Below are 17084 nucleotides of genomic sequence, written 5' to 3'. Positions count from 1 at the left end.
ATTAAAGCAGACTGTGGCTTACACAGAAGCCTGTTTGTCTGGCTGAACTGCCTATTATGTGAACATCCTGGTGTGGAGTCAGTTTGACAGCTTATAATATTGTTATCCTTGTTGCATGGGGATTAAGTTGGCACAGTTGCATTTGACATCAATACAAAAATGTATTTTTAGGTCCTTCCTGTTGATTAAAATGCTTGTGGCATTGATAAAAATGCACTCTAGTTGTTTGGATCTGAGAATAGCTTGCTGCATACATTACTTTTTGAAGATTAGGTCTATACCCTTGGTGCCGTACTCTCTGTTGGTTTTGGTCCTTGCAACTAGACCTAGTTTTGATTATGCTAATCTTTTTGTGGGTTATTGTCTATACATCTGGGGGAGGTTATTCATTGGTTTCTTGAATTGTTATGTATATTATTTCCTGCCAGCACTGAACTAATTTATACATTTTTAGGTGAGAACTTCCAAAAGGTTCATGGGATTTACAATTGGAGCCATGCTAGAGGAGATACAAGGCCTATACAAACACCACCACCAACCATGTTTCCTCTATCTTTCTAGTGAAGTTATAAAGGTACACATTTCTTTCTTAAAGTTCAGAGCAACTTTCTTTTTGGTAGTTAAAGGACACACACCCACTTTGTAATAAAGGTGAGGAAATACCACTAAAGCTATTGCTTAGTGATGAATCTTCAGAGCAACTTTTATTCATTATTTACTTATTTCTTTATGTTGAGCAACCAGTGAATCTTGTACTGCAGATATTCGGGTCCGATCCGTCTTGTGCAAACTACTTAAAAATCTTGATTGAATCACTCTTTAGCCAGACAACATGTCTGCTTACTAAAATTCAGGTATGCTTTCAGTTAACGACTGTGTTACCTCTTCTTCTCCTGTAATATTAATTTTATCAATGAAATCTTCTCTTTAGGACTTCACTTCCAGACCGGACATAGCGGATGATTGTTTTTTGTTGGCATCGAGGTGCATTCGCTATTGTCCTCAATTGTTCTTTCCTTCCATGGTATTCCCTTCGTTAGTTGATTGTTCTATGGCTGGCATCACAGTACAACACAGGTGAACTCTCTCTCTCTCTCTCACACATGCGCATGCACTCTCATTTGTGTCATAAGCTGTATATGGAGTTGTGATCTTAACACGCATATATAAATATATGGTGGTGCCAGGTATTCTCTTTAGTGGGGGCAGTCCTGATCAATAATAAAATTAAAAAAACTGAACAAATATAATAAATTATCATCCTTGTCTTATTCCCATATGAAAGGGCTTGGCCACATGAATTCTTCCATTCTATTACCCGCCATATCACCTGCTATGTTTAGCTTTTTGAAATCATTTCTTATAACTTCATCCCACGTAATTTTTGGTCCCCTCTCAGTCCCTCATACCTTCTGTTGAAATTAAACTTCCTTTTCTCACCGTTGCATCTATAGGTCTCCGGTGTATGCCCAAATTATCTAAGCCTACTCTCTTATTTGTTCGTTGATGGGCACACACCTAATTTTTCTCTTACATTTTCATTTGTGACCCTATCTCATCTATTCACTCCAACCATCCATCGTAACCTTCTCATTTCCGCTACATGAAGACATCGTTGTTGTTTCCTTTTTAAAGCCCAACGCTCCGCTTCATAAAGCGTAGTTGGCCGAACAAATATAATAAATAAAAGATTAAATTTTAATTAATAATATTTACATTCAATGAGTTGGGAATTCGCTCTGGTGGGGGCAATCTTGAATCATTATATAATAAAAAAAATTTGAACCAAAATAATTTATAAAATAGCTATTATATGTCCATTCAATGCTTTAATAAATGTCCTTAATTATCCAAAAAAGAAACATTTGTCCTTATCCATTGAATATATTTTGTGATTCATGTTTTGAAACCTCCGCATGTTAACCACATTATCAATGTCTATAATTATTTCTTTCTTAGTATACACAACGAAGAGATAAGGTTGGTTTTATCTTATGTTTGTCTTAATCGTTCAAGCCCCCAAGTCCAATCTTTTTCAAAAGTTATGTTTGGCCTATTTATTTGACAAGAGGCGGTGATCAGTGTATATTAATATAATGGAATCAAGCCTCAATTAAACCAACTCGTTCCATTACTTTCCCAAATGGGTCTTTGCTGAAATTAATCAAAAATTTCCAAAGGAATAATATATATATATATGCAAATCTAAATAATACCTTTTAGCACTTCTTTTGTTTTGTTAGCATATACCTTTCATTGTTGAGCTTTTACACAAACATGTGTATGTGTGTGCGCGCGCGCGCACACAAACACGTGTATGTGTGTGCGCGCGCGCGCACACGAACACATGTTTCCGGTGGGTGTGTTGCGTTTGATTTGGGATTTGCAGAGGGAGTTTGGATAAGTATTATGGGTTGCATTTGATTTGGGTCTAGGGTTTAGCAATGGGAAATTCTAAAAAGGAATTGTGTGAGGGGCCATCAATCATAGCCAAATTTGGCCATGTATATATATGTCCATGTCACAAGGGCACTTTCTCAACCCTCATTACTATTTTTGGTGCCCAAGGATTGTGCCTACACATTGGAAAGTTCATTGGGGCTTTTGTATTACTTACATGTTTGATGTTCTGCATGTATATGCTTGCTTTATACATCGGTGTCTCGTTTTGTACATATAAAGTACCCCCAAGCAAGAATTGGTATTGAATTGGGGTATGGGTATGTGAATTAGTATTTAAAGGAGATGACTGATCAATTCAAACAATGGTCAGTGAAGTACCCCCAAGCAACCAACATAGCGAATTCTCGAGCAAGCAAAGAATTTTTTATTTTTTTTCCATTTAAATTGGGAGTCTGGATCTGACTAAGACGGACTTGGTGGTGGAGGAGACCAGAGGGAGATGGATGAGTTGGAAAGCTATGTAGTTTGTGGGTCAAAAAATTGTATTCTGTATATATCCTGCAATACATGTATATATACATTGTGACAAACTGCATATGGGTTTAGGGTTTTAGTTTTGGGTATAATTGTATTTTTGCACAAGAAGCATTGGACAAAAGTTTCTTCACAGCCATTTGAAGGGCATATTGGTCATATGGAGCTCAAAATTTTGTCACATCAGTGTTGAACATCTATGTCCATTAGTGAAATTGATGGCACAGGTCCGTTTGCTACACACATGTAACTAGAAGGGAGGTAACTGTAATTATAAAAAACATAGAGGTGGTATATGTAATAAACCCTAACTAGAGGGGAGGTAAGTGTAATTGACCCTATTATTTATATTGTTTTAGTTTCGGTTATTAAATATGAGTTGATGATACCAACCTAGATTAAGAAAATTAAAGCTAGAATACCAACTTGAAAAACTAGCAACAACCCTGACGTTAAAGAGACCATAGATACGACCAATAAAATTGTAAACACTGATTTCTTCAAAAAAAAAAAAAAAAAAAAAAAAAAAATGAAATAAAATAGATCAAGCCTTTTGCATTTTGGACTTTTAAGAAGTGTGTTACAATTTCAGGGGGTCATATTTGATATTTCGGAAAAATGTGCATACAAAATAGACAGAAAAGATAAATTGTGGGGTCATCTGCCCCCACTGTTCTGAAGGCATTGCATATGTCTTCCTCATTATTAATGTCACTGAATATGTCTTTCTCAATTTACACGACACATTAATCTTCATTTATTTCTACAATGACAATCATAATTCATAATAACAGCAAAAGGTAATCAGTTTAAATTTATATTATTTATTTTGTTTTGTTTTTGTTATTTAGTATTCGTTGAGGCTGCCAAACGAGATTAGAAAAATTAGAGCTAAAATACCAACTTGATAAACTGGCATCAACCCTGAAGTTAAAAGAGACAATAAATACAACCAATAAAGTTGCAAACACACTGATTTCTTCAATAAAAAAGAAATAAAACAGATCAAGGCTTCTGCATTTTGAACTTTTAAGACAGAAAAGTATTTAACAGTTTTAGGGTGCGGTTCTTTAATATTATGGAAAAATGTACATACAAAATTGAAATAAAAGAAAAAATTTGTCAGGGCAGTTGCTCGCACTAGTCCTCAAGTGGCTTTGTCACTTGATCAAATTATAGAGATTAATCGATTAACTAACTGTTTCTTGGAACCTTAGTTAGTAAAATATGAGAACAAGAAAAAAGGTATGTGATGTGTACAAAGTATAGTACGATTATTTCTTTAAAAAAATGATTAAAAATTGGCAGGAAAAAATGTAAACCGTAAAATATGCATATATACATATACCGGTGTAATATACTAATACGAATATTAATAAAAAAAGAGTAATGAAACGAATTCATAGTTGTAAAAATATTATAGAACATTTATAGAGTTGCATAAATATTTGCTTAGATCTCCTATTATTTATCTCAATTATTAATATATAGTTTTAATAAAGTGAGTATAATTACATAGTTGAATCAATTCATCATAACATTTATAAAAATACCTAGGTAGATAGTCTTATATGATACTAGTTTTGTTACAATAAACTATTTTAAAATTTATTTCTTTTTCTTTTAAAATGATTGAAGGGAGTGTAAAATTTGTAAAAAATAAAAATATGTATATATATATATATATATATATATATATATATATATATATTATTTGAGTGAAATATCTTCCATAATGTATAATACGAGAAATGTTAATCACGTGTATTGCAAGTTTCAACTCTTCATTTGAGTGTTGTTTGTTAAATTTGAAACTTGTATGGGGAACAGATTTTTTGTTTTATATAATTGTAAGTATGTGTATTATATGTGTATAATACGCATTTTTGCTAACTATGCTTGGAACAGTAATAAGTTGTTGAGAACCAAAAAAAGTGAACAACAAAGACACACATGTTTCTGTCAGCACTCATAAATGATACACTTACATTCCATTTTCAAGGTAGCTGCTGTCTGTAGTAAATATAATATACTTGACCAACCACAATGGTTAGTTGTTGGCTTGTTCATTCTTTTGGAACTTGAGAGTAGAGAAACTTTATTCTCTCATGGAATGAGGCACTCAAGGTCCTCTTTAGTTTGGCCGTTTCTTATTAAATATTCAGATAGTTCATGAATACGATGCTTGAATATAAGTTTTTTGGCATTTGATGCAATCAAGTCAGAAAAGTGAAATCTGAATACTATAATGATTGCTCATTTCTTTTCCCTTTAAAAAGTATTATAATACCCAAACCCAAGTACGCTGATATCTAAGGGGTCGAAGATTGTGAAAAGATAAAAATACTATAAGAGGACATATCCTTCCAAGCATGTCCGCCTGTAGAAGTCACTGAAAATTAATCTAGTGGTAAGGTTTTGCTTTGCTGCGGATGGACAGTTAGCATGGTTTCTCCAATCATAACATGCGATGTTCTTGGTAGACCACGTCCTTAGCTGATTATAAAACTCCTGTTATATTTTTACCTTTTGTGTTCTTGATTTGAGATTATGACCCTGTTCAGTTCTCTACCTCTTCTGATTTGGTAATATGTTAAATATGCTATAAATATATGGTCTAATTATATAATGTATACTCTTTATATAGTATCAACATGTTTTTAATATTATTTTTTCTTCTTATTCCTTCTCTATTCTTTCTTCACTCAATTTTTTATTTTTATTTTTTTCCCTTTAATACAGAGTTCAATAACTAATTTTCTTCTCTTTTTTCCTTCATTTTTTTATTCGTCTTCTTTGGCTTTCCCCCATTTTCTTCAATCATTATTTGGCGACCTATTTTGACATTGAATTGTTTCAACGAAAAATTACACCTTTAACGGATCGGATTATCGGATTGGATATTAATTAGTAACAAACCAGATATGATTCATTAATTCAGTTTATCGGATTGGATTGGATCATAAAATAACCTTATTGGATTTGGTTCGGGTAAATCCTGATTTGGTTGAATTTGATCCGTTTAAAGATCTACTCATCATTTTATGAAGACTTCATAGCTACTTCCTTTGTAAACACAATGATTTGAAGGGTGTAGAGAACTCATTTTGTTCAACTTTTACCCTTTTTACCCTTGATATGTTCTTAATTTGATGTTTGACCCCCCCAATATGGTATCTTCCTTTGAGACATTGAAAGTCTAGTGCTCATGACTATCATTTGATGAAAATTTCATATTTCTTTCTTTATAAAAACTATGATTAGCAAGGGGTTAATAAAGGAGCTAAAAGATTTTAGTGGGTAGGGAAGTAGAAAAATTCAAAATACAAGATGTAAATTCTAGGGAATATTACAGTGACCTCCCTGACATTTGTGTTTATTACTGGATATCGTTTGTGTTTTTCAAAATTGCACTGCAATCCCTTGTCAGAGCTTGTCAGCTGATTCCATTAACGGAAGTAATAAATTTATCATTGTGCACTTATTTTCTTAATGTTGTTTTAGTTGAGAGTCAATAAAATATAAAGAGTCTAAAATAATCATGTAAAAAGATCGTATTTTCTCAAGTCTTTCACTTTCTTTTTCTCACATCTCCCTCTCTAGTTCCACCCCTTCAACACGAATTCCTTTTTTTTTTTTTTTAATGCACCATATTCAAAACCCTAAACATAGAAATAATTCATATCCACAGAGTGAATATAAACATATCTAACCCCTTTGCAAGCTTCTAATTCAAAAGCCACAATCAAACCGGCACAAAGATCTTCTCATGTTGTTGCCGCCATCTTTCATAACTCCCATTCCAGACAATACCAATAATTAAATCACATGTAAAAATGATGCTTGTGTATAATCATCATAATCGTAAATTCAAATATCCATAGCCTTTTCTTCACCATTGTTCTGAGGTTGTACGTTGCGCAAAAGGACCTGCAAGCTCCGCTTCCAAAAATCATCTACTCCAAGAACAAACTAATTATACCAACGGGCCAGTAGCCTAGCGGTATCAGACTCTTACTTCCTAAAAGGAGGTCAAGGGTTCAAGCCTCCATGGAGGCATGTGTGTGTGAGTACCAATTATGAAAAGAAAAAAAAAAAGAAAAAAAAGAAAAAAGAAAAAAGAAAAAAAGAAACAAACTAATTATTGTTAATGCTAGTTTTTCATTGACATTACCTTCAGTTTCTTGTCTTGTGTATCAAAGGGTCCCATTTCCTTTTTTTTTTTGGTTATTCTACATTGTCATCAAAGGAATCCACCACAATGGCGCTTTAATGCTCTATATATTTTTTATGGGATTAGTCCACCATTATATCTATATATATGTGCATACGTGGGCATTTGTATATGCACATATATACATTTTATACATATATTTATGTATGCATTTAGATGACTCTTCAATATGAGAGATGTTTAAGAGTATCATAATAATTTTGCAACCAATGAATGAGGATATCTTGTCCTTCTAGTTTCACATAGCCTCATTTTGACATAACGGAATCTGTGTTGACTAATGGTCACTGCAGATGGACTTCTGTTACCAAAGCTCAAACGTTAAAACACGGGAATATGGTGTAATAATCACAAACGATTTGAGAGATCAGTGTAATTTGCCATAAACTCTAATTAAAATATATATGAATAGTGATGAATTAATGATCACAGTTGGGAAAAACTTAAAAATGAAATTGTAAATGTTACTAGAAATGGGTAGGACTATATTTGTACACATTAAAGCACAAATTTTGTACTACATAGTACATAGATGATGATTTAATTCAAGAAATATATCGGGGAAGAAATTATTTATGGTAGACTTATTTTGTCAAGGAGATAAAGGATGTGAATGGTAAGAAATAATGTATGATGGATACCGACAAAAATAATTTATAGGAGGGAGACCTGTATTTTTCATGGAGAAAAAGGATGTGAATGGTATAAAATATTGTATGGTGAATACTGATTTGTAAATAAGAATGATAATGCCACCTGCGATGTGGGGATGGATTTAGGGGGTTGGCTTTGTTAAATATCTTATGATAGCAAATAGAAAAACAATTAATAATCTCTAAGAATGGATGAAAGAGGAGTTGGATGAATTTTGTTCCACTTAAACTAGAATTGTAGTCTGACTAGCATGCAAAATTTTAGTATTCCTAGAAAGCTTAATATTGCAACATAGACTGACAAAAAACAATTAAGAAAGAATATGGAGATTGGAACCCTAGAAATAGGTTGTGAAATTTAGAACGTGAGAAATTGCAGTTGGGAAAATAAAGTATGCTGTATTTGAGAGACCAAATAGGAGTCTCCTCTCCATCAAAGGATGTCCTATTCTCTCACTCCACAAACCCCACCATAAAAATGGGGAGTGGCCCTCCAAACATCCCTGGCTCGGGTCTCCACTAAACACCCTCTCCAAGCCTCAATTGTATCTACTGTGGATCCTAGGAACACCCAAGACATCCCAAAACACAACCAAAAACATAAACCAAACATCCCTCACCACTAGGCAATGAAATTCACTGTTTCCTTGGTCTTCTTGCATATACAACACCAGTAACCACAATCTGCCATCTCCTCCTGTGATTGTCGAGGGTGAGAATGATTCCGAGAGATCTTCAAAGGCGCTTTTGACCTCCAAATCGCTTTCCAAGGGAAGGAGGGACCTGTCAATGTTTGTAAATGTTGAGATGGATGTTTGATAAAGACGGGAAAATCTATAACAAAAATGATTACATTCGCGAGACCGTTGAAGTAGTACCTTACGAGATAGGAGGTAACTGAGTAAGATGGTCTGGATACATGCATCAAAGATGAACAACTGCCACTTATTAGGAAAGACGACATGATCCACACGTGGATAATGATGAAGGAAGAGAAGGCCAAAAATTAATTCCAAGGAACGACATGATAATATCAAGTGTTACAATTTGAAGTTTTGGCCCTTAATATAGTGCGATGACAAAAATGGGTTAATGTATTTGAACTCATATAGTGATATGGTTGGGACTTGGGATAAGACTATATTGAATTGTGCAAATCTATACACAAATTCTTGTTGTAGTCCTTTCTAAAATCCATAGATTTTAATATTATATTTTTCATTAGGGTTGTTTGGCTCTATTTCTCCACTTTAGAGTTATATGACGAAGTCTTTTATTTTTCTTTATGTAGAATTTTTTTTTACCAAGGTAGTAAGGCTCTAGACCAAGGAATTAAGGAAAAAGTTCCTGTTAACAAGTAACAAGCAAACAATGTACAAGTCTAACAAGTAACAAGCAAATGCAATTATGGGTATAAAGTGCAATTAAATATAACAAAAAAAAAAATTGCAATATCAAGGAACCATAAACAAATAAAAAGAGAGATTAGAGGTCAAAAAAATTTGTGGGGGCATACTTACATACTGGGAAATTTTAAAATTTTATTGGGGGCATTTGCATAATTCTACAGAACTATGGATATAAAGTTAAAATAAATAAAATTCCCCCACTGAGCCCTTCCTAGCCTGGATGGGGTGTTGATTATTAATGACCTGATTTGGCTCTATATTTTTTAAATTCATTTCCTTTATTCTCATGCTTCTGAAACCTGTATTCATTTCTATTTATTTTTTATTTTTTTATGAGAGAGAGATCTGTGATTTGGTCAAAATACAAATTAAGAATATATGAAGGGTAGAAATACATTGAAAATTTCATTTTACCTACCAAAAGGAAAAAAAGAGATACAATAAAGTGAGTTTACTATCACTAGATGTAACATGTTTATTAGCAAATGTGGTGAGTTACAATTGGTGCACCTGACTGACTGGACGATCTCAACTGCAGCAATGTCAAGCCCCTAGTGGTTGTGCAAGCGATTCTTTCTTGAAACTACTTGCAGTCATACCCTGACCCGCCACATCTAGTCTCATTTACTCCACTGTCTTGAGCTCAATGCTCTCTTGCTTTAATAAAAGTAAGCATTGTATTTATTATTTGTTACTGAGTGACGATGAACATGGGCTTAGCATTCAATTCTTGCTTTTCTTTTCTTTTATAAATTCATTTACATTTTTGTTTGGTTGGAAGCAAGGGGTTGTTTCACTGCCAAATATTCAATGGGTTACGTTTCAGCTTATTCATTCATGTCACATTCAGCATAATAAATTGTGCCTACTATTGTGTCTCATGTGTAGTTGCTTCTTTTCTCCCTTGCAGGGAAGCATCCAACTCTATGTTGACATTCTTAACCGATATATTTGATCTTGCAAAATCTAGTCATGGCGAACAATTCCAATCTATCAGGGATAGTGTAATGATGCCCCGAGGTGCCACCATCACTAGAATTTTGGTTGCCTCGCTAACCGGTGCACTTCCAAGTTCTCGATTAGAAAAGGTAACTCTTCTTGATGCCTTAAATGGTAATTTATGTTCAAAGTTCTCTCAGTTAGAAAAAAGTTGTACTTGTAAGTTCCAAATATACGTGTTAAAGTAGTTACTAGAAATAAGTTACAATTGTACATATGTTCGATAATATATTATTGTTACATTACTCTGAACCTCTTGGGTCCCTCCATTTTTCACAGGTAGCCTATGCATTACTAGCACTAAATCGAGCATATGGCATAAAATCTCTCGAGTGGGCCAAGGAGAGTGTTTCACTGATCCCATCGACTGCTGTGACAGAGGTAGAGCAATCAAGATTTTTACAAGCATTGTCAGCTGCAGCATCTGGTGGTGACATCAATGCCCTTATGGTACCAATTGAAGAGCTTTCAGAGGTTTGTCGCCGCAACAGAACAGTTCAAGATATCGTGCAAGGAGCTTTGAGGCCACTTGAGTTTAATACAGTCACTGTATCATAGTTGGAGAGAAATATATAGAGGCCATTTTTTGCATAGGCCTTGTCATTCAGTCAAATTTGTTTCCTTGGCTGTGCATTAGTTGTTAGTTTCATTAATTGTGTATTAATCATTGTTCATCATTGTTTTTCTTTTGCGGGGTCATATGGATGGTGGGGATTGAGGGTTGAGGTATTGTTTGTATCTTGTGAAAAGAGGTGGGATGTTTGAGCGATTTGTCAATTTTTGGGGGTGAGAATTGTTTGGTATTTGACTATTGAGTTGTAAATTTGGGATTTGAAGTATTAATTTGAGAATTCAGAGTTTAGAGTGTTGGGGGTATTTGTTTGGTATTGAGACAAATTATTGTACTAAATTTAAAAAGCCATAGTTTAGTTTTGTATCTTCTTTAAGCAAACAAGTAATAATGCCATTGTAATGCATATAGGTGCGGGGACTTTGTGTTATGTCGTAGATTTCCTAGCCTCTTCAGGATTTATGTGAAGGATCATGCTGTAGTTGCTGACTGTTATCGCTTGGGATGTCAATTTCGAGCTTATGGATGTTTTAGACTTCCTTGCCTTGATTTACAACCAGGTGTGGGTATGGATATGATGCTGTGGGAGGCGAGTTTGAGGTTAGATCCTTTATCAAAGTCTTATGGAGATCCCTGGCCCCTCTTTCCCTTGGAGAGCTGTTTGGAAGACGAAAGCTTTGTTTTTGCATGGTCTGCTGCTCTTGGAAGTGTCCTCACTCTCGACAACTGAGATGTCAGGTTGTGATGAACTGGTGTTGCATGTATAAGAGATCGGGGGAATCTGTGAATCACTTTTTGCTTCACTGCTTTGTGATGAGGGATATTTGGGCTATTATGTTCTTGGTTGCTTTTGGTGTGGCTTGGGTGTTTCCTGAGTCAACAGTTGATTTTTTAGAGGCTTAAAAAGGGTGTATAGTAGAGAGTCGAGTCAGAGATGCTTGGGGAGGGTCAAGTCAGAGATGTTTGGAGGGTCACTTCCCTTTGTATTTGGTGGGACTTGTGACTCGAGAGAAATAGGAGATTCCTTCAAGGGGAAGGGGAGGAGTCTCCTATTTGGTCTTTCATATACAATATACCGTCTTCTTTATTCTTTTGGATTAATGGGCGAATTTGTATATCTAGATAGTCTTTTAAATTTTGTGGATTGTGTTTAGGCGGCTTTTTGTTCTTTGGGAGCGCTACCCTCCTTTTTGAGTGCCTTTAATGAATTTTTACTGATAAAAAAAATATGCTATATATATGGTTCAGATTTGCGACCATGTACGTGGCAATTGGCACAGAGTGTACAATGAAACATTTACTTCCTTTTTTGGGTCTTGGTAAATTCATTTTTTCTTGAAACAAGTACTTTGGTTGGGTTTAATCTGGTGTTTAAAGTCAATTCTATTTTTATATTTTTAATGACACATATTTTACTTTTATTGGGGAAGGCAAATAACTATATTCATCCAACCATCTTAGGAAATTAAAACAAAGAGCATATAAATAGATCTTCATTTACAATATGGACAAATACAGTAGGGTATATTATTCTTGTCCTCCTTTGAAAGTTGTTTTATATATATATATATATATTGCTTTCTTTTTTTTTCTGTTTTTTTGTTAAAATATATATTGCTTTCTTGATAAAAAGCAGCAGAAACCTTTTTTCATAGAATGAGAAAGGGATCAAAGCACCAAATAAAATTGGTGTTCTCAAATACTTCAAAAGCAAGTATAACATAACCTTCTACATACCCACATTGCTACTATATGTATCTGCCTTCTGCAATTAGTTCAAAATTAGCCAGGACCAGCCATGAACAACAACAGCAGCAGAAGCAACAACTCTCTTTTCGACAATTCGTTGAAAATGGTGGTCAATGTCGTCAAACTAACATCATTTTCCATTGCCAAGATGAGTTTTGGGACGATTAGACCTCCTCCTCCGGTAACCAGAAATGGTGCCTCTCTGGAATTAGCAGCAGTGTCTCAGTTTCCGGGAAATAGTAGCCGAAGGTCACAAGTACCACAGAGCAGCTCAACGCCTGTTTCTTACTTGATTGAGCCAATTCATGAAGGGGATGAAGTTCCTTCCTATGCGATTCGCGAAGAGATGAGTAGTGTAGATGGGAAGGCGTCGGATTACATTAAGAAGGTGCATGAGAAGAATCGACACCATTCCAATGAGACATCAACTCTTTCTGCATGTATATTGCCTCCCCCACCTCTTGTACCAATGCAGCCATCTTCATCGAGTGTGTGACTCTCTAAGTTTTCTTAAATTTATTTGTCCGAAGAAATTTTAGTCTTTTTTTCTTCATTGGCAAGAAACTCACGCACTCATTTATCTCTACAGGGATTTAAACTCTCTTTATCCTATTTGAAAGGTAAAAGAGATATCACTGGATTACGTTAATAGGTACCTTTAATTACAGTTGTGTCCTTTGACTACAGGCGTAAAGTAGCATATATAAAGAACAATATCCATCAGATTTATGTAAGTTTAAAATGTTTTTTTCCTTCCTTACTAAATATTGGATCAATTTCATACCTTATTTCATATATGGTTATTTTGGGCAACTCGACACAGAAGGGATGGGATATTTTCTTCTTGTGAATATGAGCATGGAAGATATAAGAGTTGTATCTTGGAGTGTATCATATTCAGTCAGAACCTACATGCAGAGAGACTATAAAAGTTTTATAGAACATCATAGGGCTGTGTGCCTCTCCAATATATAGGCGAGAGTTTCTTTTTTTTTTTTTCTCTCTCTTTAAATTCAGTATCTGTTTATCATATTGATTATTTGATTATATATTTAATGGCCTATTATTTTATGTACTTTTGTTATTAAAAATGAAGTCTGTGAATAAATATAGAATCAATATTATGAAAAAAAAATTTCCCCCAACCGTGTGTTGGTTACAATAAACATAGCTGAAGGGAAAGATATACTTGGCTTGCTTGAATAAGTTTATGATTACAGATATCACTGGACTACGTTAATAGGTACATTTAATTACAGTTGTGTCCTTTGACTACAGGCGTAAAATAGCCTATATAAAGAACAATATCCATCAGATCTATGTAAGTTTAAAATGTCTTTTTCCTTCCTTACTAAATATTGGATCAATTTCATACTTAATTTCATTTGTGGTTATTTTGGGCAACTCGACACAGTAGGAATGGGATATTTTCTTCGTGCAAATATGAGCGTGAAAAATATAAGAGTTGTATTTTGGAGTGTTTCGTATTTAGTCAGAACCTATATGTAGAGAGACTATAAAAGTTTTATAGGACATCATAGGGCTGCGTGCCTCTCCAATATATAGGTGGGAGTTTTTTTTTTTTTTCTCTCTTTAAATTCAGTATCTGTTTATCATATTGATTATTTGATTATATATTTAATGGCCTATTATTTTATGTACTTTTGTTATTAAAAATGAAGTCTCTGAATAAATATAGAATCAATATTATGAAAAAAATTTCCCCCAACTGTGTGTTGGTTACAATGAACACAGCTGAAGGGAAAGATATACTTGGCTTGCTTGAACAAGTTTATGATTAAGCATAGAAACTTCTTTTTCTTTGTTGATTCCTTTGGTGGGAGGGCCTGATCATGATTCTCAAACAGAGTTTTTTTTTTTTTTTTAAACTTTAATATATTTTCGTCACCTCTTTATGTTTCACAATTTAATCATATTAAAATTGTACTCTATTCCATCCCAATCCAGTTATAGTTCTCTTTACCATTAAACTACATTTCTATTAAAAAATAAATAAATAATTAGTGATATTGACTAATAATTAGTGACATGGAATTATCTTCTATTACTGCTAACTGACACAAGTGTCATTATCATGAATTATGAGGACAAAACAACAACAATTTCAATCAATTTTGTTTTTCATGTTTTTGGCTAAGAAATTTCAATCATGTAACTCCGCTGCCTGTCCTTGCTTAGTTGGTCACAAATCCGAACAAATGAGGAGGGTTGTACTAGGCAAAATTGACAACGAACAAATTATAAAGTTCTCACGTCACGTTTTGAAGGCTAAGTTTTTTAAAGTCACGACCTGAAATTCTCCCGGAGGGCTACAGCTACGCTACCATCAGAAAAAAATATATATATATAATGTAGGATGATCAGTGTGTGGAAACTGGAAAGGATGTGTCATGCTAATTTTATTTAATACAAATCCGATTGAGAGACTTCAAATGCTGGTTTATGGAATTAAGGCCTCAAAAGACATAAAGAATGGCATGATAGTATGGTACACAGATTGGTAACAGACATAAAATATGCCACTTAATCTAAATCTTTAGTGGTTTACAGCTCGTGATTTTTTTATTTTTCTTCGGACTCGAACATGCACACTCGTTCGGGGAGCTGGACGCTCTACCAATTAGACCACTGAATAATGCCCATATTCATAGCTCGTGATTAACCAGCTATTACACGACAAAATTAACCTGAAAGAAGAGAACCAATACCATAACAAACAATATTTAACCCGTTTGGCATGCAATGTGTTTTAAGCATTATGTTTTTGGTCAATACCAAAACAATTATTTTGTTGTATGAGTGTTTTGGGTAGAAATTGAAACTATGTTTGATAACGAAAATTTGTTTTGAAAAATTAAAAAATTACTTTAGTTCTTCTACCAAAATACACAATGTTATCAATTTGGTGATATAGTTTTGACTAAAAAATCTGAAATTTTATGAACTATTCTAAACCGATAATATTAGTCTTTCCAAACATAATATGAACTCATATTTGAATACCAATATTATAACACTTCCCAAACAGGCCACAGTGCTACTATTTTTGTCAAGTGGCCATGCACCCAACACAAAGTTAACCTAAAATTAGACTTTTCCTTCAGAAAAAAGATAAAAGCTATGGGTTGTGAGAGGACCACAACAGAGTGTAGGGGTGAGGCTGTATTTAACAAGAAATTAGTATAGAGTTCCCTCACCAAATCACTTGACACGTAAGCAAATTAATTCAACTCTTTTTTGCTTCCGTGTCAGCTAGCGAATGGTCATGATATTGGTTCCGGAACCATCTAATAATTTTTCATAATTGACGCATAAACAAATTAATTCAATTCTTTTTTTCCTTATGTGTCGGCCAACAAATGGTCATGATAATGATTCGAGAGCCGTCTAATAATTTTTCTCGTCTAATAATTTTTCAATTTGGTGATATGAGTTTGATCAAAAAATCTGAAATGTTATTAACTATTCTAAATCGATAATATTAGTCTTTCCAAACATGATATGAGTCCATATTTAAATATCAATATTATAACACTTCCCAAACAAGCCACAGTGCTACTATTTTTGTCGAGTGGCCATGCACCCAACACAAAGTTAGCCTAAAATTAGACTTCTCCTTCAGAAAAAAGATAAAAGCTAGGGGTGGGATGTGAGAGGACCATAACAGAGTGTAGGGGTGAGGCTGTATTTAACAAGAAATTAGTATAGAGTCCCCTCACCAAATCACTTGACGCGTAAACAAATTAATTCAACTCTTTTTTGCTTCCGTGTCAGCTAGCGAATGGTCATGATATTGGTTCCGAAACCATCTAATAATTTTTCATAGTTGACGCATAAACAAATTAATTCAACTCTTTTTTTTCCTTATGTGTCGGCCAACAAATGGTCATGATAATGATTCGAGAGCCGTCTAATAATTTTTCTAGTCTAATAATTTTTCAATTTGGTGATATGAATTTGACCAAAAAATCTGAAATGTTATTAACTATTCTAAACCGATAATATTAGTCTTTCCAAAGATAATATGAGTCCATATTTAAATACCAATATTATAACACTTCCCAAACACGCCACAGTGCTACTATTTTTGCGGAGTGGCCATGCACCCAACACAAAGTTAGCCTAAAATTAGACTTTTCCTTCAGAAAAAAGATAAAAGCTAGGGGTGGGATGTGAGAGGACCACAACAGTGTAGGGGTGAGGCTGTATTGAACAAGAAATTAGTATAGAGTCTCCATCACCAAATCACTTGACGCAAACAAATTAATTCAACACTTCTTTACTTCCGTGTCGGCTAGCGAATGGTCATGATAACGATTCCAAAATCCTCTAATAATTTCTCATAGTTGACGTGTAAACAAATTAATTCAACTCTTTTTTGCTTACATGAGCTACCGAATGGTCATGATAATGGTTCCGAAGCCATTTAATAATTTTTCATAATTGACACGTAAACAAATTAATTCAACTCTTTTTGCTTATGAGCTGGCAAATGGTCATGATAATAGTTC

At 34.1% G+C, this 17084-nt stretch overlaps 1 protein-coding gene across 2 annotated transcripts in view; it reads left to right on the top strand.

Moving 5' to 3' along the window:
- LOC132283887 (transportin MOS14) overlaps positions 1 to 11108 on the top strand; it is a 46546-nt gene extending 35438 nt beyond the window's left edge. Inside the window, exons 23-27 of one of the 2 annotated variants that reach the window (XR_009472156.1) lie at positions 455 to 574; positions 762 to 854; positions 932 to 1077; positions 9772 to 9901; positions 10144 to 10276. Coding sequence is in view for 1 of the 2 variants with exons in the window: in XM_059785926.1 (XP_059641909.1) it covers positions 455 to 574; positions 762 to 854; positions 932 to 1077; positions 10144 to 10321; positions 10512 to 10790 (816 nt within the window). In the remaining variant the exon portion in view is untranslated. Of the gene's footprint in view, positions 1 to 454; positions 575 to 761; positions 855 to 931; positions 1078 to 9771; positions 9902 to 10143; positions 10322 to 10511 lie in introns of those variants that run through there. The other variant, XM_059785926.1, reaches the window with a different exon arrangement.
- Positions 11109 to 17084: the final 5976 nt, after the last annotated feature.

The sequence above is a fragment of the Cornus florida genome, unplaced genomic scaffold, assembly GCF_030987335.1.
Source record: "Cornus florida cultivar Cherokee Brave unplaced genomic scaffold, ASM3098733v1 CherokeeBrave_3.0.0_Hap2_Chr11, whole genome shotgun sequence".
In the NCBI taxonomy this organism is placed as follows: Eukaryota; Viridiplantae; Streptophyta; class Magnoliopsida; order Cornales; family Cornaceae; genus Cornus; species Cornus florida.
This window is presented reverse-complemented; position numbering and strand designations above follow the sequence as displayed.